The sequence below is a fragment of the Cuculus canorus genome, chromosome 19, assembly GCF_017976375.1.
Source record: "Cuculus canorus isolate bCucCan1 chromosome 19, bCucCan1.pri, whole genome shotgun sequence".
In the NCBI taxonomy this organism is placed as follows: Eukaryota; Metazoa; Chordata; class Aves; order Cuculiformes; family Cuculidae; genus Cuculus; species Cuculus canorus.
In genome coordinates, this window is record NC_071419.1 from 7,201,412 (window position 1) to 7,224,464 (window position 23,053).

General features: G+C 48.0%; 1 protein-coding gene across 1 annotated transcript in view; it reads left to right on the forward strand.

Annotated features, from left to right (window-relative positions):
- MEGF9 (multiple EGF like domains 9) overlaps nucleotides 1-23,053 on the forward strand; it is a 56,878-nt gene that overhangs the window by 27,170 nt on the left and 6,655 nt on the right. Inside the window, exons 2-5 of the mRNA XM_054084428.1 lie at nucleotides 2,135-2,336; nucleotides 15,702-15,841; nucleotides 19,305-19,448; nucleotides 20,317-20,589. Of these exons, the coding sequence (XP_053940403.1) occupies nucleotides 2,135-2,336; nucleotides 15,702-15,841; nucleotides 19,305-19,448; nucleotides 20,317-20,589 (759 nt within the window). The remainder of the gene's footprint in view (nucleotides 1-2,134; nucleotides 2,337-15,701; nucleotides 15,842-19,304; nucleotides 19,449-20,316; nucleotides 20,590-23,053) is intronic.

The window sequence follows — 23,053 nt, forward strand, 5'->3', positions numbered from 1 at the left end:
AGAGGGAATGGCCTGAAGCTCCGCCAGGGGAGGTTCAGGTTGGATATCAGAAAAAAATTCTTTACAGAAAGAGTCATCGGGCACTGGAACAGCTGCCCAGGGAGGGGGTCGAGTCACCTTCCCTGGAGGTGTTTAAGGAACGGGTGGATGAAGTGCTGAGGGACATGGTGTAGGGAGTGTTTGGAATGGTTGGACTCGATGATCCAGTGGGTCCTTTCCAACCTGGTGATTCTGTGATTCTGTGATTCCTTGAGTAGTCAAGCTATAATTGTGTTTCTGTATTCATTTAACGTGTTTGCCAAACTGCTCAATAATCTGCCCCCTTGGGCCTTCTGTTCTGCTGCAATACCCTGGTGAATGCACCCAGGGCGAGGATTTTGGGGAGTCTGTTAATGCTGCTGAGGGAGACCTTATGGCTTGTGTTTCTAAAGAGGCTCAGGTCTCTGGCAGGTTACTCACATGTTCATAAATTCACCTTTATTCAGTCACTGAGTTTTAAGTGCGGTCCCATCCAGGCACCTGCTGAGATCCTTTCCATTGCATTGGGGCACAAGTGTGCAATGTTAAAAGACCTCAAATACTAGAGCTGACAGAACATTAGTGCTGTGTCTTCTCAATATGATTTGAACTTTAAGTCAAGTTTTCTGGGGATGGGGACCTGGCCTCTCCCCTCTGAAGTGCGCTGAATACTGGCTTTTCTCAGGGAATAACAAATACCAGTGGTTGTGTAAAGCTCCCGATGCTTTATGTGCTATTTCTGCAAATAATCCTTGTTTATAATTCACCCTTGGCAGGAAAAGACTTTAAATTATTAAGACACTAAATATTTTGCAAAGAAGGAATGGAGATAAAGCTCTTGGCAGAAACAAATTGCCGGGAGAAGTTGTTTTCTTCGATGCGTTTGGTACTTTAAAGTACTACAAGAAATAATGTGCAAGGACTCTGGGAATTCATTACTTGATCAAAAGATTTGCTCCTCTCTTTAAAATAAACAAAAAAAAAATAAAGCTGGGTTTGGGCTTTCTGTAACCTCTGTAAATAAGGAGCATCCCCAAGGCACACGAGTGGGTCCCCCATGCCACCCTCGGTCACCATGGGGCTGAAAGTGGCCCATTGTGGTTTAGGCAGTGAAGGGTGGTAGCCAGGAGGTCTTCAACCCCTAGCTCCTCCACCTCGGTATTTAAAGCTGTTTTCCATACTCTCAGTGGTCCCCCGAGGGCAGATTGCCATGGATCTTGGGTCAGGAGCCCTGCCACTGGCCCGGATGCCTGGAGCAACTCTGCTCTGCTAGCTGTAGCTTGAGGGATTGTGTGTACCATCTCTTCTGTCTCCGTTCTGCATCTGTGGGAGATGCTGGTGCCAGGTCGTCGTGCGGGTGTGTTGTGTATGTCCTGTGTCACAAAGACCAAGCTATTGGTAAAAAAGGGGGGGTATTCCTGAGGTGGGAAGTGGAGGATCTTATAAGTGGTGATTTTGCCACCTGTGACTGATTTTATCCCAATATTGCAACAGTGAGCACTTGTCAGCTCCTGGAGTGCTATAACCAGACAGCCATGAATGGGTATCCGTGTGTATGTATACGTAAAGACATTATATACAGCCACATATATATGGTCTTCTCTCAACTGACAAGTGATAGGAGGAAATGGCCTCAGGTTGTGCCAGAGGAGGTTTAGATTGGATATCAGGAAAAAGTTCTTTACTGAAAGAGTGGTGAAACACTGGAACCGACTGCCCAGGGAAGGTGGAGTCGAAGGTGTTCAAAAAATGAGTAGGTGTGGCAGTTCTGGACATGGTTCAGTGGGTACAGTGGTGTTGGGCTGGTGGTTGGACTGGATAAGCTTAGAGTTTTTTTCCAAATGTTATGATTCTATGATTCTACATGCATTTAAATTGTTATACCCATAATCTTCTAGCTCTCTTTTGGAGGGAGATTTGAAACAACCATGGAGATTTGAACCCCAGGGTGCTCCCAGTATTATTTTATCTCAGCATGTTAATGCAAATGTCATCCTTATGGTGTTTCTAGCTTGGGGTAAGCAAAGGGAGCAAGTAAATGAAGCCCGTGACGCTGGGCTTTTGCTCAGCGCCATGCCCCCAGCACACCAGTTTGAGCCTTTCTTTGCCCTTGCAGGAGACCTGTGCAACTGCAGCGCCGTGGGGAGTGTCAGCGCAGCCGAATGCAATGCCACGACGGGGCAGTGTCCCTGCCTCGAAGGCTACACAGGGCTGCGGTGTGAGAGCTGTGCTGAGGGGTTCTACCTGGAGCAGAGGAGCCAGCGGTGCCATCCCTGTGGCTGCAGCCCCACCGGCTCCAGCAGCACCCACTGTGATGAGTAAGTAAAGCAGCGTTTCGCTGAGCATCCCAGGGGGGCTGTGTGCGCAGCACTGGGACTTGGAGATGTTGAGATTTGGGATGCAGATCTGGCAAGAATGGATCTTGTCATCTGCTGCTAGTATTTAAAAAAAAAAAAAAGAAGGAAAAAAGAAAAGAAAAAGCAGGAAGGAAGCTGGTCTTATAAAAATTCATGAAGCATATATTCTTCCTGTCTTTCATGATCTGGATTATAAAAATACCCATAGCTGTGGCAAAAGCACCAGCAGTTCACAAGGGAGTTAACTTGCATTTCTGAGTTGTACAGAAGTGTAACCTCTCCTCTGATGCCTTGTGCATCCATTAGTCCCTATCAGATGGGACTACCTTCCTGCTTGAGCTCGGGAGGGGAGCGGAGGAGCTTTGGAGAGGTTTGTTTTCCAGTGGGGTATTTGTTACACCAGAGGTAAGCGAAGCTTTGTGCTCTGCCCTTGCTGAGCATCATGAAAGCAGCAGCAGCCCAGCAGAAGTGTTGGCTTCTGCCTTGCCTGGTGTTTAACCCTGCCGCCTCCTCTTCTTTTCTGTTTCAAGAAAGTTGCTGTTGCTGATGCTTTTGAGTTCTTGTATAATGAATGTGTTCCTCTTCGTTTCGCCTTACCCACCCTCACATTTTTCCTTTTAAAACCTAGCATGCAGTTATTTTTTTTTCCAACTTCCAGTGCTCTGTCAGTCATTAGAGATTTATTGCTGAGTTGAAGGTGTCTCTTTATTCATGCAAAGAATGGTCTGAGCAGGAGCCAGACCCTCTGGGTCTCCTGTTCACGCTTGCAGGGCAGTGAGTTGCAAGGCCTCTCCTTGGAGGAGATGCCCCTGCAAACCACCTTCCAGCATTTTCCAGCCTTCCTGGGTGCCAGAAATTCAGTAAGCAAATACATTCCCAGAGACCCTGACCCTTCTACAAGAAAGACTGGAAGGAGGAACTGGGCGACTAATTGCCTGTCAGCTTGACCTTGATGTCAGAGCGTGTCCGGAGAAGGGCAACGGTGCTGGAGAGGAGTCTGGAGAACAAGGGCTCTGGGAGCAGCTGAGGGTCTTGGGCGCTGTTTAGTGTTGAGATGAGGAGGCTGAGGGGAGACCTCATCAGCCTACAGCTCACTGAAAGGGAGATTGTGACGAGGTGGGTGCTGGTCTCTCCTCCCAAGTAACAAGGGACAGGATGAGAGGAAATGGCCTCAGGCTGCACCAGGGGAGGGTTAGACTGGATATTAGGAAATATTGATTCATGGAAAGGGCTGTCAAGCACTGGCAGAGGCTGCCCAGGGAAGTGGTGGAGTCACCATCCCTGGTAGTGTTTAAAAGCTGTGTAGATGTGGCACTTAGGGACGTGGTTTAGTGGTGGCTTGGCAGTGTTGGGTTCAGGGTTGGACTTGGTGATAGGTCTTCTCGAACCTAAATGATTCTGTGCTTCTGTGATTCTCTGGGGCCCTCTGAGGGAAGCGATACCTGTGTCTAGATGCTTCTGCAGTGGTTGCCTTGCATTGGTATGAGCCTTGTTGTCTTTTAGGGTTTGATCCGGGCTCAGTGCATGCTGAACACCTGCACTTTCCTGCCAAGTCTGAGTCAGAATCGCAGTGTTCTGCAGGGACATGCTGTTTGTAATTATTTTATACATTTGTTTTTTCCAAACAGCCAAACCCTGTGTTGATGTCCTTCTCTTTGTTTCAATGCTGCATTTTTCTGCTTACATAAGCTCCAAAAAATCAGAACTTAAAGCGATTCACCAGTTGACTAGAGTGACCTTCTTACTGAAAAATGGGATTCTTGGGGGTGGAAAGTGTAGAGTTTTATCATTTGCTTTTTCAGTGGTGGTTTTAGGTATGGGAAGATGCGTCCTGAAGCATCAGGGTTTAACAGACTAGAAATTCTGAATTTGGTCAGATCTACTGGAAAGGCAAATTGGGCAGAAAGGCAGGTGGGTTGAATCCTATATTTGAGGGCTTGGAGAAGAGGGAGGGGCTGCTGGAGCAACTGGGTTGACTGGGAGAGAGCGTTCTCGCCCTGCCTCTGAGTCACCACGCAGCGGGCAAAGCACAGACGTGAATGACGTCTCTCCACGTTTCACTGTGTGGAGAGAGACAAGAAACGCCCTTGGGAGCTTCAGGTGAGATGCTCTGAGTGGTAAAGGAGAACGAGGTGAAGTTATTGCATGTAGTGAGCTGTCACACCCAACCACAATATGTACAAACACAGAAATAGGAGAGGACCTCCCTAGCTTCTCCTCTTCAGAAATATTTTACAGCTTTGAGGGTCATGGGAGATTTGGATCCTCAGGCATTTAGAAGAGGCAACATTTGGAGGAGGACTTTGGGAAGAGGACTGATGTTAAGAGATCGCTCTGTATTTCGCTCCCCTGCGCAGTGAGGTTTGCTACAGACGGAAATGACCTCTGGGTGTTTAAAAAGAGGAAAATTGGGTCAGTTGTCTGTGTTGTAGGGCTGGGGGCATCAGTGTTGCTGTAAGATGGGCAGCCTCATGCATAGCAAAGTGTGTGGGAAAATAAAGAGTGATGCAAAATCCAGCAGGGTAAATACACCTGGAAGGTTTTGTGTTTCTGTTGCCTTAAAGCAGGATGGCTGCGGGTGGCAAACACAGGGCAAAACACATCTATGGCTTGTCTGTGACTGAGATGGCCAGGGGGAAGTGTCTGGAATGTTGGTTCTAGGGTGCATCCCTGCCTTGGGGTCTGTCACAACGGCTGGGACAACAGCCTCTTTGCATTACAGGGGGATGCGCATGTGAATCCAGGAATGAGATTTTTTTTTTATTCTTTTGCTGAAAAAATTGGATCTGGAGTGCTGGCTTTGATGTCAACCTGCTGCCGAGTACCTGGAGGAGTGGTGAATGTCGCTCCGGGCAGTCCCAGCTTGGGATGAGGCATGCAAGTGTTGCTCAACAACAGCAGCCAGCTTCTGTTCTATTGACATTAAAAACACTGTAAGCTGTATTTCTTTCTTTATTTTTAAAGCACCACCCCGACTCTTAACTTGCACAAGTGAATTCCAGCGTGCTGGTTTAAGTCACCACTGTTCGGGTAAAACAGCAGCATAATTTTGGATTCTGACGCTTTAGAGAGTGGCTGTTTTGAGAGGCAGACTGCCTGAAGGCTGAGCTCTCGGGGCACACAAACCATGCCGGATAGGTTTCAATCAGCTTGCGCAGGCTTTTGTAAAACGACCTTTTAAAGCACCACCGTGTGATGACTATTAGTATTATTTCGAGGCATGCTCGATGGCTGGCCAGATGGCACACCCAAATACACTATTTATTAACTAGACCTCAAATGCAGACCATCAAATAAAAATAAAAGAAAAATCCCTTTCCCGAGGCAGACAGTTGATTTTGGGAGTGAACATTGACCTGACACGCTGTCGCTGTGAATGGACTCCATGGCTGCTAATCAAAGGTCTGTTTGGGTGGTGTTTGAAATTTGATTATCTGGGGAGATCCACACAGATTTCCCGCTGGGATGGCAGAGGATTTCTCTGTGTTGGGTTGGGTGACTTTTTTTTTTTTGTTGTTGGATGAAAAACTGTGTGCAGTTGAAGCTGGAGTTTGTGTTGTGGGGCTGGATGCAATCCTGGGCTGCGCAGAGAGGGCTGACACATCTCAGAGAGGGGGAGTGTGTTCCCCATGTTGCGGTAACGCCTAGAAACCACAGATAAAACCACATTTCACTGTGTTGGATGCTGTTGTCGATGCTTGCTAAAGATAGCTGTGGCCTGGAAGTGTCCATAGTCCATAGAGGAAGGGTGGAGAAAGAAGCTGAAGTTTCAAGGGCTACGGTCAAGGTCACGGAGTAGTGGAGAATGAGGACGGTGACTCATGATGGTGCATGGGCTGAGCTGGAAGGGCTGTGCTCCCGCTGCAAAGCCTCGGGGATGTGCTCGAGTGGGAAGGGTGCCTGGTGGTGGCCCCAGCCCATGGTGAAGTGGCCCCAGCCAGGAGCTGACACCCCAGGAGCTGCATCTATCTCACCAGCTTTTGGGTACCTTGAGCTGAAAGCTCTGTTGTCCATCTGTCCTTTTCTGAAGGAGAAGGGATGACCCTACCTGGTGGAGGAGTCAAAGGTGAAGGTGAAATTCCTAGACAAAGGTCACCATGCCCAAGCTGGCCAGCCTGCATTTCCCAGGCTTGCACTGCTGTGTGTTTGTTTTTCTCTTTTCTCTCTGTGGGCAGTCGTCTGCCTGTACTCTCATCTCCTGCTCCCTACAGCCATGAAGGAGCCAACGCAGAGGCAGCAAACCCAGTTGAGATGAGACAGTGGTCTCCAGCCCTACCAACAGCGGTGGGAATGCTGGGGCTCCTCGCACCATCTCTGCAGCACCTGGCACATCCCTGCCCTCCGTGTCCTGCCATGCGTCTTCTCCCAAAATGTCATTCGTGTCCCCAGCTGACCCATGGCCCAGTGAGCTGTCACAGCAGCTGCTCCTCACGGCAGCTCTGGGACGTAGCGGGGATCTTCCTGGGAAGCAGGGTGAGAGGAAAGGGGTTTGCTTCAGGGGAAGCTGTTCCCTGCTGTGAAGCACCAGCGTGAGGAGCCATACAGGCGCAGATATTTAAATGCATGTGGAAATAATTTTCCTGTGTAAACCTGTCCGCTGGCTGATTTATTTAGCAGAGCAGGACTGCATGCAAGCAAAGCACAGCCCAGCCGAGGCAACGTGTGCTGCTGTTGAGCAGGGGATTTCAAATGACTCTGCATTTTTAACATTTATTTACTTTCACCTTGCTAACAGAACTGAGCAGCCCCACACTGAGCTACAAACATGGGTAGAAACAGCCATCCATGGCCAAGGATCGCTGCTGGTGTGATCCAGCGGGCTGGGGCTCGGATGGCTTGTCAGTGCAGGACTTTCCTGTGCCCTGGTGCAGGGAGGGAGAGATGCTGTTGCCCTGATTGACCTCTTGCAAGGCATTCATTCAAGGTTTTCCTATTCCAGGGAGTAGGGGTTTGAGGCTTTTCTCCAAAGCATGGCCCTGCAGCTGCAGGGATGAAGTGTTCAGCCCATGAGCAACTGTAGGAGTTCTTGCGCCCCACGATTTGGGATGTGAAGCAGAGAAGGTGCTGTGAGATGCCGCTGCCTAGCAAAAGGGTTCAGCCCTCAATTCCCTTTTTCCCTGGGAGGTTTTGTGTTTTAAAGTAACTTACCTCGATTCTGGGAAGACAAAGTGACGCTCGCTTCAACTCATGGTGCACCGTTATCTATGCTAGCATGCAAGAGGAGAGCTGTGGCCGCTGTGGGATGTTCAGGGATTCCCTTGTGGTTTAGCTAAACCTGGGTTAACCATCAAATGTGGGTTAGGTTTTTCCAGTTCCCTCAAAAAGCTCTAAGGCAAACACACATAATATGCTGTCATTGTCCCTAATGAAAACAGATGCAAACTGGGGTCTGTGAATCAATTTAAATTGCTAAATCTTCCTATGCTTCAGTTTCCATGCAAGAAGAAGGGCGATGGGAAGCAGAGGCTCTGATGTGCTGCTTAAAGGCAATGTTAGCTTTGGTTTGTGTCCAGTGCTTAAACCCATTGCCCAAGTGTGCAGCGCTCTGCTCCCTCGCTAGCTGAGCAGCCTGTCCTTACTGCTGGCTGGGGAGACGGATCTGCAGCGCGCGAGCCTGGGTCATGCACAGTTCGTGCCGCAGGCTTGGCATAAGTCATGTTGAGGAAAGCTACTGTCACTCATTTCTGTTTAAAAAGAAAATAAGGGGAAACCCAAAAAAAGATAAAATATGCCTAGAAATGCCAAAGTGTTAATTCAGAGATGTTTTGCCCCCTCAAGGGAATCTCATGCTTTGTCTTATTAAACAAAAAATTAAGGCAGAGCATCTCTGAGAGCGTTTATACATGACTGTCCCTTGAAGCAGGGGTGCTGCGAGGCAGTCTCCATCCCTGTATGCCTCCTTTGTGGTGGGCTTCTCTTTGGAGAGGCTGATCTTATGACCCTTACTTATATGGATTTGCAAGAGCACTGCTGGTGAGAGTAAGGTCAGCAGCACTGGAAAGTGTTCTTTGTTAAGGCCTTTGAATAAGGGCTTGGGTTTCTGAAGGAGCTTGGGGATGCTGGACAGGGAGGGCCACATGCTGGGTTTGCAGAGGTGGTGGGATGTGAAAAGATGGAAAGAGAGCTTGGAAAGGGGGGAAGCAATAAGGAGCATTGGTCCTAATGGTGCTGGGGAGCACCCAGGTGGATTGCAGATAGCACATCTTGAGTATCATGTGGTATAAAGCCACATCAGACAGAATTTGGGAGTTCTTTTGTAAGTCAGAAAATGCAGATCCATTGAAATTCAAGGTTTTTGAGGAGCTTTGCCAGCCTGGGCAGGAAGGGTGCCCATGTTTGAGATGAGACAGACCTTCTGTTCCCAGGGTTTCTGCCCATCCCAGCCGCAGGAGGTTACTTGGGGGAAAGGCAGTGGAGTTCTCATTTTGCATGGAGAAAATGTTCATTTTCTGTCTTTAGAGTGTCATCACACTTCTGAAACGTCTCTTCTTTGCGTGGGAACTCTATTTCCATCCTGCAGTATTTTAGCAGTCCAGTAAATCACATTGGGCACTGCTCCCCTTCGGAGGTAAGACCTTGGGAGCCCCCCAAAAACCCCCAAGGCCAAACACCACTCCTTCCTTTTCCACTATTTTGAAAAGGCTGCTCTCCCTTTTATAGATCAGCTGAGCACACACAGTGGCTCATTATCGCCCAGTATTGCCTTGTCAGCATCGCTCTGCAGAGAACAGATTTCTTTTTTGTAGCAGAATTTGTTACATGTGGATGTCATGAAAGCAGAAGAATACTCGGTTACAGCATATTTTTCTGTGTGCTTTTATTATCTAAATCTCTCTCCTAGTACATACTCTTACATCGTTTACATACGATTAGCTCTCTTCCTCACTTCCATCACGAGCAGGTAAATATTGTACCTGCACCCATTTTTATTCGGCTGCAGAAAGGGATGGGAAATTAATGAGTGGCTGGACACAGCCGCAGAGAAAGGCAGATTGTTATCTCCCCTACAGTAATTGCAGCTTCTAAGAAATCCTGTTATTTTGTTGGTTTTCCAGCAGGCTTTGCCATTCTGCTGTTGTCCATTGCAGACTTGCTGCTTCAGTAAACACTGACTGCCCTCAAAAAACCATCTTGGTTTGCCTTTTTAAGCTCTTGTGGCTGAGTTCTGGTTTGGGGAGGTGGTGCCCACCCTCATTTCAAGCAGTGCTTGTTGCCCCTTCCTTGGAGAGGGTGTCATTAGAGATCCGGGAGTGTGTTGTGCTAAACCAGTGTGTCCAGCAGAGACCAGCCTCATCTCCTGGCCTTCCCTATGGATGTGTCCTCTTCTGTGTCGAGGTTGCCTGCCCCATATAGGTTAGATATTAAGAAGAAATGTTTTCCTGTGAGTGTGATGAGGCACTGGCACAGGTTGCCCAGAGAAGTCGTGAATGTCCCATTCCTGGAGGTGTTCAAGGCTGGTTTGGATGGGGCTTTGAGTAATCTGATCCAGTGGGAGGTGTCCCCACCCATGGCAGGGCAGTTGGAACTGGATGATCTTCAAGTTCCCTTCTGACCCAAACAATTCGATGATTCTATGGTCCCCATATTGCCGTCAACTCCGAGGGGTGCTCTGGGAAGCAACCGTTTGGGCTTGAGATTTTGTGGTTTGTTTGGCTTTTGCTGCTTCTTCTCATGCTAAACCATAGAGGAACCCATCCAACCTTTCTTTCTGGGACCGTTGTGCTCTTCTCCAACCACTGAGGTCCCAGCGGGTGGTGTTGGGAAGGCGCCCAAGGAGACGGCACAGCCCCAGGCTGGAGATTCCTGGGTTCTCCAGGGGCATCCTTGGTGGGGGAGATGGAGCTGTGGAGGCGGCAGTGGCCAGACAAGGTGGCCCTTTGACATTTATAGAATGGTCTTTCAGAGCTGTGAAGTGTCCCCGCTTCGTCAAGGGCTGCCATATAAACAGATGCAGTCCTCCAGCACAAAGCGAGGAATGCAGCGCACAATGGCCCAATGTTTGCTGCAATAAAGCCCCGCTTCTTTTGCCCTCCACAAAGGCAGCTCTGAGCAGGGTGGCGGGCGCAGGGCTCGGCTGTGGCCACACTAACCATTCCACCAAAGTGTTTCGGTTGCTGGTGGCTTCGGTTGGAGCCGAGGGAGTGGGGAGGTGAAACACAACCATGTGCTACATTGGGCTTTTTCCTGCTCTCTGCTTCCATGCATGCTGATAGTCAAATTAATTGACCTAAAGGAAAATCAACACTTGGGTTACGAGAGTTCTGGGTTTTCTCAGGGCAAGTGTTAACAGCGTTGGTTTTCCATGGAAGTGTCTTGGAGCGGTTAGGTTTCAAATGTTAACTTTCCTACGTTGCCTAGAAAAATGTAAGAGAGATTTATCCCCTGGCTGCTGTCACATCACAGAAAATCAGCACAAAAGGAGCCAGGCTCGCTGGAAAAATGCATCATTTCCAGCGACGTACTTCTGAATTCTTCTAATCTTGTGCAGCATCCTTTTGTCTTATTCCATCAGTGTGACAGAGCCTTTTCATAAGGGTTGTTTTACAGATGCTTGTAGTTCAGCAGCGCGTTTTTCCTCATTCAATCTGAGCGCTGTTGTTAATCTTAATTGTATATGTCACAGGATCACCTCCAGCCCTGCCGGGATGAGTGATGGGCATATCTGTAGTCAGAGGTTTAGAAGGAAGTGGCTGGGCTGGGCTGGGGTACCAGGTGAAGCTGGAGAAGCCATCGAGTTGTGGAAGGGCTGACAGGAGCTTTCGTCTTTGCTAAGGCAGTGTGGCCCATCCGAGGCTCTTCTGGAGATGGTCCTGGTCCTGGGAGACACTGTAGTGTGAGGGATGTGTTCGTATGCTCTGTGCTTCAAGATGAAGACGATAAATGTCTTTGGCAAAGCTCTCCTTCAAAGCCATGCGAGGTTTTGTGTGGCTCATCCCCATAGCGTGCCCTGGTTTGAGACCCAGGGGAGCTCCCTCCTTGTCTGACTCTGCCCCAGCATCTTCCTGGGCTCATATGCTTTGAAAGTAAAGGCACAAAAGCTCTGTGCTGCGTCTTTTTGGCTGTCTCTGATTTGGTCAGGCAGCCCCTGGGCTCTCAACAGCAGCTGGGCATCCACGTTTTTCCAGCAGCTGGGAAAACATTCAGAATGAATTTCTCCCTTCCCTCCTCCTTGGAAAACAAAACAAAAAAAAAAAAAAACAAAAAAAAAAAGAAGAAAATAAACGATTAGAGCTTGCTGGGGGTTTTCTCTTACACCATTAAACTGTGCACAGCAAGCCTCCCAACAGCCCTTTAGGCTATGGTCCTCTGTCTTCCCATCCATCTTGTCTGTCATGTCCCCCCTAACTTAAGGATGTTTCTGTGGAGGAGGAGTGGAGACCCAGTGCAGATGCAAGTACACATTGCGGTCTCTCTCAGATCACAGATATTTTAATGCTATTTTTTTGTCTTTGTGATGAGGCCTCGCTTTCCTGTGCGGAGCAGTGCAGGGTTACAGCATTCCCTGAGCTTCCAGACGGAGCCTATCCCATCCGTGTGTCCTTTCCCAGCCATCAGACCTGGGAGAAAACGATCCGCACAATGCTCTACAGCTTCAGGCCAGGCACGAGATGGGATTTTGGAGGTTGTTCCCTCTTCTTTGTGCTCTGCTCGTAGGACACTTCCAAGTGGGTTCAAAACTATCCGCAATCCTCCTGTTTAACAGCACCCAGGGTAATGCACAGCATGGTGGGGGGGTTCTGTGTTGTGTCTCCATAACTTCTCTGGCCATAAAGCTGCCATCCACTTAAAATCCCACCATGGGGAATGTTTTGTTGCCGCCAGTGTCAGGAATCGCTTGGTGGGTGATGGGATTTCCTAAACCCTATGGCTTTTCCCTTTGACTGGAGTAGAAGGGTAGGGAGGGAAGTGAAATCTGACTGGCTCTTGCATACCTGTTTTGGGGTGTAGGGTGCTCCCTCTTGCCCAGCAGTTTGCATTTATCTACAACCCCCTCCCCAGTGTCTGCTGCTGTCCTGGGGGGGGCATCATCCTGATGGCGGGTGCCATCCAGCTCCAGGCTGTTGCCCTGCAGGCACTGAGACAGTAGTTCCTAAGGCACAACATGAAACCCAAGGGCTGAGGGCAAAGTGATGCACAAGCTCCTGCCCTGAGGGGGGGTCTCCAGCCTGGCGTGCAGCCCTCACCCCTGTAGAGTCGGCTCACTCGGTGTCGATCCAAGCCTTGCACGTGGGCTGCCCTGTTCCTGCCAGCTGGCTAATCACTACCTGCTCCTCCAGACAGGATCCCTCACGCTGGTGATGGTTTTAATCATTAGGAAATGTATATAAAGTTGATGGATGATGTGATAGTGATATATATACTACCTACACCCTCTTTAAAGTAAGTATATTAATAAAAATCTAGTAGAAACCAAGGCTGGAGGAGACTTTTGTTACTGGAAGTCTGATTTTTGTCCCAACACATCCTTCCATCAATGCTTTTGAGAGCTAAAAATTGGCTGGCGTCAGTGGAGTTAATAATCATGTGAAATGGAGTTGAGCAATTGATGTTGCTGCATCAAAATGTTTCCCTCTTCCCTTCTCCCCCGCTTCCCCCAAAACAAAATTACTGGCTGAACCCCAGTTCAGTTCTTGCTGTGCAAATATTAAACTGTGGGTCTTTTCTTTTAAGTTTCTGGATTTTTATGGCCACAATCGGTCTGTTAACAGGACTTTTTTTTCTTTCTTTTTTTTTTTTTTTTTGTGGGTTCCATGCATTTATATCATTGACCTTTGCTTTAAAAAGTGTCTGACGGTCTTTACTGGGCTGGAGCTATGAAAAGAAGTGTTGTAAGGGGCCTTTATTCTATGGAAGCAATGACCACAGGCAAAGCTTTATATTTGCTGAGTGATTTAATTCTTGCACATGCAGAACTTGGCACTGCGCCATGTGTAACATGTTGAGAAAAGGTCTGCTTGAGAGGCATTAAACCCAAACTTTCCAAAACTGTCTTTTTGTAAAAAAAAAAAAAAAAAAACACCAAAAATAGCTTTTTTTTTTCCTGTTATTTTTAAGCCAGCTAGTGAAATCAAGGGACACTGCCCCAAAATGCTGCATTGAGCTCCAGCAGTCATGGGGGAAATAAATCTGCTTTAGAAAACATGAAGTTTTCTAACATGGGGAGCCTGAATGAAGGGTACTGACTGGGAGGATGAGGAGATAGATAAAGGCTTGATTGAGGGTTAGAAGAGTGAAACGGGCTGCACGAGGAAGCCTGGGAGGGTGACATCTCTGTCATGAGTCCTGTGAAGTCCTGTTCGGAGGTCACATCCCCAGAAGATGAGTTTTCAGGCAGAATATCGCATCCTCCCCAAATTAACTGCTTTCCCCTGCTTGGCTTTGCCTGCCTGTCCCCTGCCTGCTTATAGGAATATCTGTCTGGTAGCGGTCAGAGGCAAATAAAACCAAAGTACTTTCTTTGCTCTTATTTTAAACACTTGCAACATTTGGATTAATGTTAGGTCTTGTCAAAAGCTCTTTAAAAGTCAAACACCCTGAGCTGCTTAACAGCATCCCTTTGAATTCTGCATCTGCCTGCTGCAATTCCAGATAATGGTCTGGAAAGCAAGGATACATCATATTTCTTTTTCCTTCTTGTAATCAGCCCATAAAATATGCCTGAAATTTCATATTATGAAACTATTTAATTGTGCAGCCGCTTGGGCTGAGTTCCGTATTTTGGTGTGCCTTTGAGTATTTCCTCTTCCTTTGGCAAGCAAATGAACAACAGAAATACTAAATTATGTTAATTTCTAGCAGAGGCAACGTCTTCCCCAAAACATTGCAATCTACTGCATTTTAATTAAAACCATCTCATCAATAGTGCATCCAAGCCACTTGGAGACTCAGCCTCTATTAGTTTTAATCAGCAGATTTTTCTAAGGGCTTTTAGAAACAAATTGTGCATTGCTTGCTCTTCCCCAGGAGAAGGAAGGGAGAACAATAGGTTATCTTTGTGCAGGCACACCGAACCCTGAAATACTGAATTAAAGAAGTGGATGAATAGGATGGAGGTTCTGCAGGGGGAGAGCTATGAGGAAGCTGCATCCAGCAGTGTGCTCTGTGAATGGTTCCTGCTACAAGTCAATCCATCTCCTGGAAGAGACCAAACCACACTTTCATGGGGCACTGTCCTGGCTTCCCTGTGCAGCACGCAGGTGTTGAGGGTTCCTTCAGGTCACCCCAGGGCTGTTGCAGGCTATCCAGAGGCACTTTGGCATGTTCTCATCCTTGGCTCCCACTTGTGCTGGTGGGATGAGCCGTAGCTGCAGTTGGGGGGTTTGATGGGACAGAGCATTTTATCCATCCTGTGATTTCTCTGGGAGTTGAGCCTAAATGCTGCTAGTATATCAAGTTGCTTATGAAAGCAATAGGTTTGAAGCCTCTGTGTGGAAAGACTGGCATGGAAAGCCAAAGGAATGAGGGTAACCTCTGCTTTTTATAGCTTTATGGTATTTGCTCATGCCAGCTAACACCAATACCCTCTAGTTTCACTGCGCACAGCTCCACCCTGCGCTGGAGCCTCCGTGCCCAAGTAAACAGGCTCCTGCCTGGGGTTCACTTTAGTGGCAACCCCAGGGGAAGGGAAAACCCCCTCTGCCTTTCATGGGCTTTTCCTGGGTAGAAGTTGACTGGGGAGAAGGACTTTGCCTGGGTGGCTATGTGGGGATGTTGTGTGGAAGCGATAAGTGAGATCACGGAGGGAGTGCAGATGGCTGATGCCTGTCCTTTCCTGAGCGAGACACCTGAGCTGCTCTGCTGGCTCTCGGGGGGAGCTGGGAAAGCAGGTGATGAGCAGGGAATCACCTGCTCACCCCAAAAATCCATGAGGTACTGCTTGGCACTGATGTGGAGGGGAGGTGATTATACACGTGGGTGCTCTTTTGTTGTTCAGATGTGTTGACAATGGGTGTCCCAGTGTCCCACAGGACCCGGTGCTGGTGTTTGTTGAAGCTGGGACCAGAGGGGGGCGGACCAGAGGGGCTGTCAGAGCATCTGCTAGGGGCTGATGCAAAGGGATGGCTTTGGGCCAAGGCCAGAGAGTGGTGGTTTCTGGTGCCTGCTGGAAGTGCTGTCAGGGCAACGAGTTAGTAGAGACTCAGCCTTTCTTGAACTCCCCATCGCTTTTTAGTAGTTGTTGCCCATGGGTTTCATGTCCTGTTTCCAGCACGTGTTTCTGCGCAGTCTCCCTCTCCAGAAAGGGAGTTCAAAGCACTGACCAGAGGTTTGTACTGTGGATGCCTCCCAGTCCATACAGATTTCATTGTTTGTTTTTATTCTGTGCAGCTCTGGGCAATGCCAGTGTAAAGTTGGTGTCATGGGCCTGAAGTGTGACCGGTGTCATGATGGATACTACCAGTTTAACGAAACCACCTGTGAGCCATGCCAGTGCAACAACCACTCCAACACCTGCAACAGCTTAACAGGTAACTTTCCTTTTGTGACCATAATGGGTACAGACCTTACCTTTGTGCTCTGCCTCTGTTTTCAGCTGACGTCTGCTCTCATCCTCTTCACCTGCATCTTTATGCCTTGAGTAGCGAGAATATTCACCTTAAAACTGAAATGAAAATATAGGATAAGAGGATGGGAGCTAGTCCTCTTCTCAAAGAAGTCAATAAAGGCTGCCTTACGTACCCCAGGCTGCAGTGCAGAGCCTTTATTCTGCAGTCTCTATTGGAAATCAGTGCTCTATTGTTCTTTGCACTTGCACAAATACACAACACGGGCTTTTAAAGAGCTTTTGTTGAACTGCTGTTTACCTGGAAACATATACTGTAGCGGCACTGACGTAAGGTGACTGTTACTGCCACAGATAACATGATTAGTGCTGGAAAAAAACAGCAGCACCTAATTAATATTGCCCTCTTTTTATAAATTTGTGGTGTTTGTTTTCCTTGATTGTTCTTTGACTGTGTCTCACTCAGACACTGATGGAGTGCGAATGTCGAAGCACCTGTGCTTGAATAGTGTATGAGAGGGCAGGGGGGAACCTAATTGCTTTCCCATCTCTACTGAAAGGAGAGGTCCCAGAGGAGCAATGTTATGTGACTGCCTGTGCAATACCCATTTCAGCAACAAAGCTCGCACTTCGAAATCCAAGTTCTCATCAAAACTTCCAGACTGAAATGCAATTCTGTAATATTTTATCCAGCAGCTTAGGAAGGAGCAATAATTTAGGAAGTGTTGCAGTTGGTAGAGAGGCAATGCTCGGTGAGTATGGTGTTTGTGGGCAGTTTCTGCACCAGTGCCTGTTCCTTGTAGCCTGTGGTTTTACAGCAGAGGAATAGGCAGCTGCAGTGCTGACTGTACCCAGCCAATGCCCTGATCCTTCTTGGAGTTGAGGGTAGCGGCAGGCGCTGGATCTGTGCTCCTTGAAGATAAATTATTGCGTTTGTTCCTCTCCTGAACTTCATGTGCTTCTGTCCTACTATTACTGAAGGATAAAAGAGTCTGCCTTGAGCTCTGTGCGCATCAGCTGTGTTGCTGACTTGGAGCTCTGTGTGTGGGTTTTGTGAAGGAGTAAGAGAATCTGCTCTTCCTTTTTCTCCCTCAATGCTCCCTCTGCTCTTGATTTAAAAAAATAAAACCAAGCCAAATCCCAGCCCAGACCTTGCCTCTGAGATGGGGCTGCGCTGACCACAATACTGCACAGAAAAACACTCTTTGGTTAATGACGTATTGTTGATTTGACAGAAATCCTTTCTTTAAAATTTTCCTCTATCTGCTTTATTTATTCATGGGGGTGGGAGAAACCAACAAAACCAGACCAGAGAAGGGTCAATTAAAAATTACATCTGACATCTAATAAGTAACGCAGTGCTCTCAGCCTTCTTTAGAGAATGCACTTTGTGTGACCTCCCCGGCTTTCCATCAGCTGTGTGGAGCCTTTGTCAAATTTTCAGGTTTCTTTTGCATTAATGCTGTATTTGGGCTCCCTCTGCCGGCTCTGCCACCGGCTCTGCGCGATGTTACTCTGACCAGAAGGAATATTTAAAATTACTGGATTGGAAATTGGGCAGCCAGAGCTCCCCAGGCACCAGCGCTTCCTTCGACACGACCCTTGTGCCCTGTCTTGTGCTGTGCAATGAGTTTGGTTGCTTCATCCCAGTTGGGGTACTGTGAGGTCTGATCCTTCCTGAGGGCATTATCAGGATGGGAAGTGCTATTAATTATTAAGGCTTTCCACAGCGATACCTGATTGCAAGCCCATGCGTGTGTTGCATGGCTGAGCCACTTGCTGACTCATTGGAAATGCAGCCATTTTGCAAGGTTGCCATAGATAGATGGGAGTAATTTCCACCGATGGGAAAGACGTTGGCTCTGAAATGACCAAGACTGTACAGAAAACGCAGGTATGATTCCAGATTTATACCACCATTAATGCCTGCAGAGCACGGGTCAAGGCACCCTCACTGCTGATTGGGCAAATCGACTTTCCGCGAGCCGATGTGTCCCAGGCATCCCGCTGAAGGAGCTCATTGAGGTTTGAAATGGAGAAACTGAGACCAGCGGATAATTTTTCCCTCTAACCCTGACATCTCTCCCACAAAAACCACCGGCTCGTGTCTGACAGGCTGCTGGGTGAAGAGCAAACAGTGTGTGGGAGCAGACGCCGTGCAAGTATCCTTAGTCATCAGGGTGCTGCCAGCCCCACTGCGCGGGTGAATCGGCTGCTTCCCAAAAGCAGCAGCTGTCAAGGTTTGCTTCTTGCCTTGAACACGAGGGTCAGCTGCAAGGATGCACTGGGCTTGCTCAGGAATGCTCAGCTGCAAAGTCATCACTTTGGATGGAAAGAGTAGGAGCCGCGCATTCTGTTGGGCTTGCAAGGGAGCCAAACTGTTCCAATAATAATAAGAAAATCCACTGTGTTTTTTTTAACAGTCAGCATTAACCTAATTTCAGGATCTTTTGTGTGGTTAATGTTGATACGAGACTTTTCCATGCCCCAACAGCACTGCTAGATTAGCTCACCTAATCTCCTGTCTATGCTTATTTATGCAGGGAATAAACTGCACTGTGCCGCCCTGGTTCGTAAGAAGGCGGCTATTGCCTTTTCAGAGTCTTGTACATGGGATTTAATCATAAAAGCTTCTCTCGGGTCATTGTCACTTCGATGAAGAGCCTGCTGTATTGTGGAATGTTCCTGTTGGTGGATGGGCTTTTGATAGGGGCTACATTTAGATAACTGGGGAGATTTTTCTTTCTCTGGTCACAACAACATCAAAATTCAATTTAGAGAGCTGTTAGGAATCTGCTAAGACACAGCATGTTGATTTTCTGTTTTGGGACCTTCCCCAGAAAGGGGAGGTGGCTGACCTGAACCCCCAGTTCTCCTCTGTTTCTCTGGGAAGGTCAGTAATTGCTGCTGCCTCGTGCTTGTGATGGGGATGGAGGAGCTGGAACCACGCTGATGGAAAGGAACCAGGACAGCAGCATGTCCTTATCCTGACCACCAGCTCTGGGGTGCAGGAAGAGGCTGCATGCAGGAAAGGGCAAAGGCATAAACTGGAGGGATCTCTCTTGGGAGAAGGGCATTTGAAGCATCAGGATTCCATCTCGGTGGCACAAATGTAAACTGAAACTCCTTTCCTTGAGAATTATTTAATATTGATAGCATGTGTTTACCTGCACTGACATTTTGCAGTGATGAGCTCTGGGTCTCTCTACTGGGGCTGCCTACTTTTTCATATTATATGTGTGTGCTGGTGGAGGGGGCGACAACCATCACGAGGTCATAAGAGGCCAAGATTATGTTTTGGCCAGAGGGCATCCAAAATCACCTGTGAGCTCTGATAATTGAGAGCACTCCATGCAGATTCTTGTTCCAAATGTTCTGCTCCAGTTCCTGCTGCCAAAAGGTTGCTTGTGCTCCTTTCCCTTCCCCAGGCATCTGCCAGGACTGCCAAGAAAACACCAAGGGAAACCACTGCGAGCTCTGCAAGGAGGGCTTCTACAGAAGTGCCCACCCTGCCCACGCCTGTCATCGCTGCCCATGCTCCACCGTGGCATCGACTGGCACCTGCCGAATACGTAAGACTTTTGTTTTGGTCTAATTCCTAAGACAGCGAATGTAGCTCTCTTCAATTATATTGCCACTTGGGGTACATCAGCCTAGCGAGGCATTTTACAGCTTGTGAAGCTCCAGTCTGTGGGAACCGGGCACCTTGCTGGAAGCAGCGCCTGCCACGATGCCTCCCTGGTGCTTCTGTTGCCCGTGAGAGCAGCTGCGCAGGGGAGAGTATCTGAGAAGCCTCTCTGCAGGCTGCAGCCTGCTCTGAAGAGCCTGCAGAGTTTCGCAGAGTGAAACTGCTGGGCTTGTGGCAGGCAGGAGAGGTACAGGAGGGGGACAGCAGTGCCGTGTAGCCATCCGTACTTCTATGAGCCCTCTCCTGAGTGTTTCCATGGGACTCCAGACTTCCCAGTCTTCCTGCTCCGTTTTCATGTGACTGAGAGAAGTCATAGCTGTAATAAACACATGTAAGATTCTTTCTGTTTTGATATTTCCTTGGTCAGTTTTGCAATGAAGCCACCTCTGGCTTCATGTAGGCCAAAAAGTTTCTGGCGATTGCTAACATCTCTGATACAGTTCCATCTGCTTTTTGAAACTGGCTGTTTGAGATGGAAATGTTCAATTTGCTTAGCAACATGCTAAGCATGCTCTGTGATGCTGGTACAAGGCATCACAAATCCCCAAAGCTTTTTTCCTCTAGAAACACAAAATGCTCCGGGTCAAAAGTTATGTTTTCAGCTTAAATTTTGAGATCGGTTCAGCAGCAACACTGGCTGCTGATTTTTGTCACAGTGACTTGTGGTCAGGTCCCACAGAACCAATCTGACAGCAGCTGTTTCTTTGTGAGGAGCTATGGCACATTCCTGGTTTGCTTTCTGTATTCTTTAGAGCTTGGTGAAACTGCTCCAACATGTGACAAATGCAAAACTGGCTACACCGGCCCGAACTGCAACCGGTGTGACAACGGCTACTACAACTCTGACAGCATCTGCATAAGATGTGAATGCAATGGGAATGTGGACCCAGCACAGTCACCCAGCGTGTGCAAGCCGGATAGCGGGGAGTGCATCGGTTGCTTGTACCACACTGCTGGGTTTCATTGCGAGGAGTGCGAGGATGGCTACGTCCAAGACCCTGAGGGGACCAACTGCACCAGGATAGGTAAAACGTGCTCTTCAAATTAGTGTTGAAGCTTGTTGTGCGGCTCCGGTGGATGCAAGCTGCCTGAAAGTTGGGGAGGGAATATACTGTTAATTGTTCAGCTTGGTTCAGATCCTTTCTGGACTGTGGTATAGGGAAGAAAACCAGACCTTTATTGCACATTGATGCCTACTGGCCTTGAAATCTGGGGTTTAGAGTCACTACTCTGATTCCCAGGTTGTGGCTGGCACCTCTAGTGAACAAGCTGGAAAACAAAACCAATTAGCAGTGTATTTTAAGGTAGGTTTTATATTTGCATTGCTTGGTATACTCAACCTCTTCGTGGCCAGTGAATTGTCCTTATTGACTAGCCTATTGGTAGCACTGTCTAGTTCCCTAGAAAGGGTGTTTATAGGAAGTTTGTCACTCGTGATGCTCTGCAGACAATCACTGCTTGGACCAAGTTTAGATATTCTTTTATTTTTGCTTTCTGAATAGAGAAGCCAAAGCTTGGCAAGATGAGATCTAAACTTGCACAGCGAATTAACACCAGTATTTACTGGTACCTGTTCTCGAGGTCTCTCATCAGTCCTCAGTCCACATCTTAGACGCTCTTTGCAGCATCTCAGACACAACCGAGCTGTGGTGCTTAGAGAGGCTACTGCATAGCACAAGGACTCATAGTAAAATGAGAAAACAGTTCTTAAAGTTCTCCTTCAGTGGCTGTCAGGAGGATGGTCCACAAGGTGGATCTCCAGCTCCATGCATGGAAACATTACATGATAGATAATAGGACCCAGAGTTCAGGAAAGTATCTGGGCTCAAATTCGTCCTTGTCACCAACAGAGATTTAATTCAGGTCTTCCATTAGGAGCTTAATGTGGTTTTCACTCCCATGCTGCTCTCTGGAGGTGTAATCACAGAGTTCTTCTCTGCGTGGGGAGATGATCAATACAAAAAAGTTGAATGTTCATTAGCTGTAACGGTACAGTTGCAGAGCTGGAAATGGCACTTTTGCACTGAGTCATCCATTATCTCCCCCTGCACAGCTCTGTCTTTGTGCAAAGAGCTATGTGACCTTGCTCCATTAAAACCCGTATGTATGGCTTTGCTTGTAATTTTCACTAGTTGTTTTATTTCAGTGATGTTGTTATAGCCTTTTCCTGGTGTGGGGAAAGACTGCATCCTTTCCAAGGATCTGGGGCATGCTTTTCTATTTCTCTAGCACCTGCTCTTTTCCTTCCTTATTAAGAAATTAAAAAGGCGTACCGTTTCTCACAACTTGCCTAAAAATTGACATGCTAAGGTACTGTTGTGCATTGGTTTTAGGTTAAGATTTCATAAGCCACTAGTGCATTTGAGTGGCCTAATTTTGAGTGGCTTGGAGAACGAAATCATCACCCAGACTCGAAGTGGTTGCAGCTGAAAAGAGAGCACGTTTTGAACAGCCAAAGCTAAACCCAACCTTGAGTATCCACAGGGTCTGTTGAGAGTCTTAAGCCTGACCGTGGTTTTGATGCTTTCAAGGCCGATGGAGAGAATATTCAAAGGATGTATAGGATGACCAATAGTATAGTTTTTGACCTCTGAGTGGATAGTGTTCCTGCTGCGATGGTGGAATACAGCAGCATGGATTTAGTGATGCAGTGTGGCACTATGCCACCCAGCTGAGCATCACATCCTTCCCCGAGTGCTGGCGCGTGGGCTGCTGGTGCGGGCCTGGCTCCTGCCGGTGCTCATTCATTGCAGGAGGCAGCAGAAGCTTTGCATTTCAATCAGGCAGCTGGATATGACGTTCATGTCAAAGCTGCCAAAGCAGCCCATTGACTGAACAGCTGCTGCTCTCAAGGAGCTGCTTTCGGACATCTGGAGGGCTGGCACGGCCCTGGCAAGTGGAAACAGGCATCATTGTTTTACAGCCCAAAGGCGACAGTCAGCGGTCAGAGAACGGCACTGTTTCACCGTGACGTTGCCGTTAGTTCCAGGAAATGTTTTCACCCATGTCCCTCTTGCCAGCACTTAACTGATGCTGACTCACAAATAGAACCCAGAAAAGTCCTGTTTCCTTGCTGGTGAATCAGCCATTGTCTCTGTTCTGCTTTTTTCTAATTATAGCTACCAGCAGGGTTTGCCAAGAATTGAGTATTGATGAAGGAATTTGGAAAGGATGACTGAATTCCTCATGCCCTTCTCCCAGAGCTGTATCCAGGAACTTTTTGCGCCTGTCACATTGCTTCCTACTGTGCAGTTGACAGAATCATAGAGTGGTTTGGTTTGGAAGGGACCTTAAAGATCATCCAGTTCCACCGCCTGCCATGGTGAGGGACACCTCCCACTGGATCAGGTTGCTCCAAGCCCCGGGGCATGCATGACTTCTCTGGGCAACCTGGGCCAGTGTCTCCCCACCCTCACAGGAAATCGTTTCTTCCTAATATCTCATCTCAACCTCCTGTCTTTCAGCTTAAAGTGATCTAATTCTGCCTGT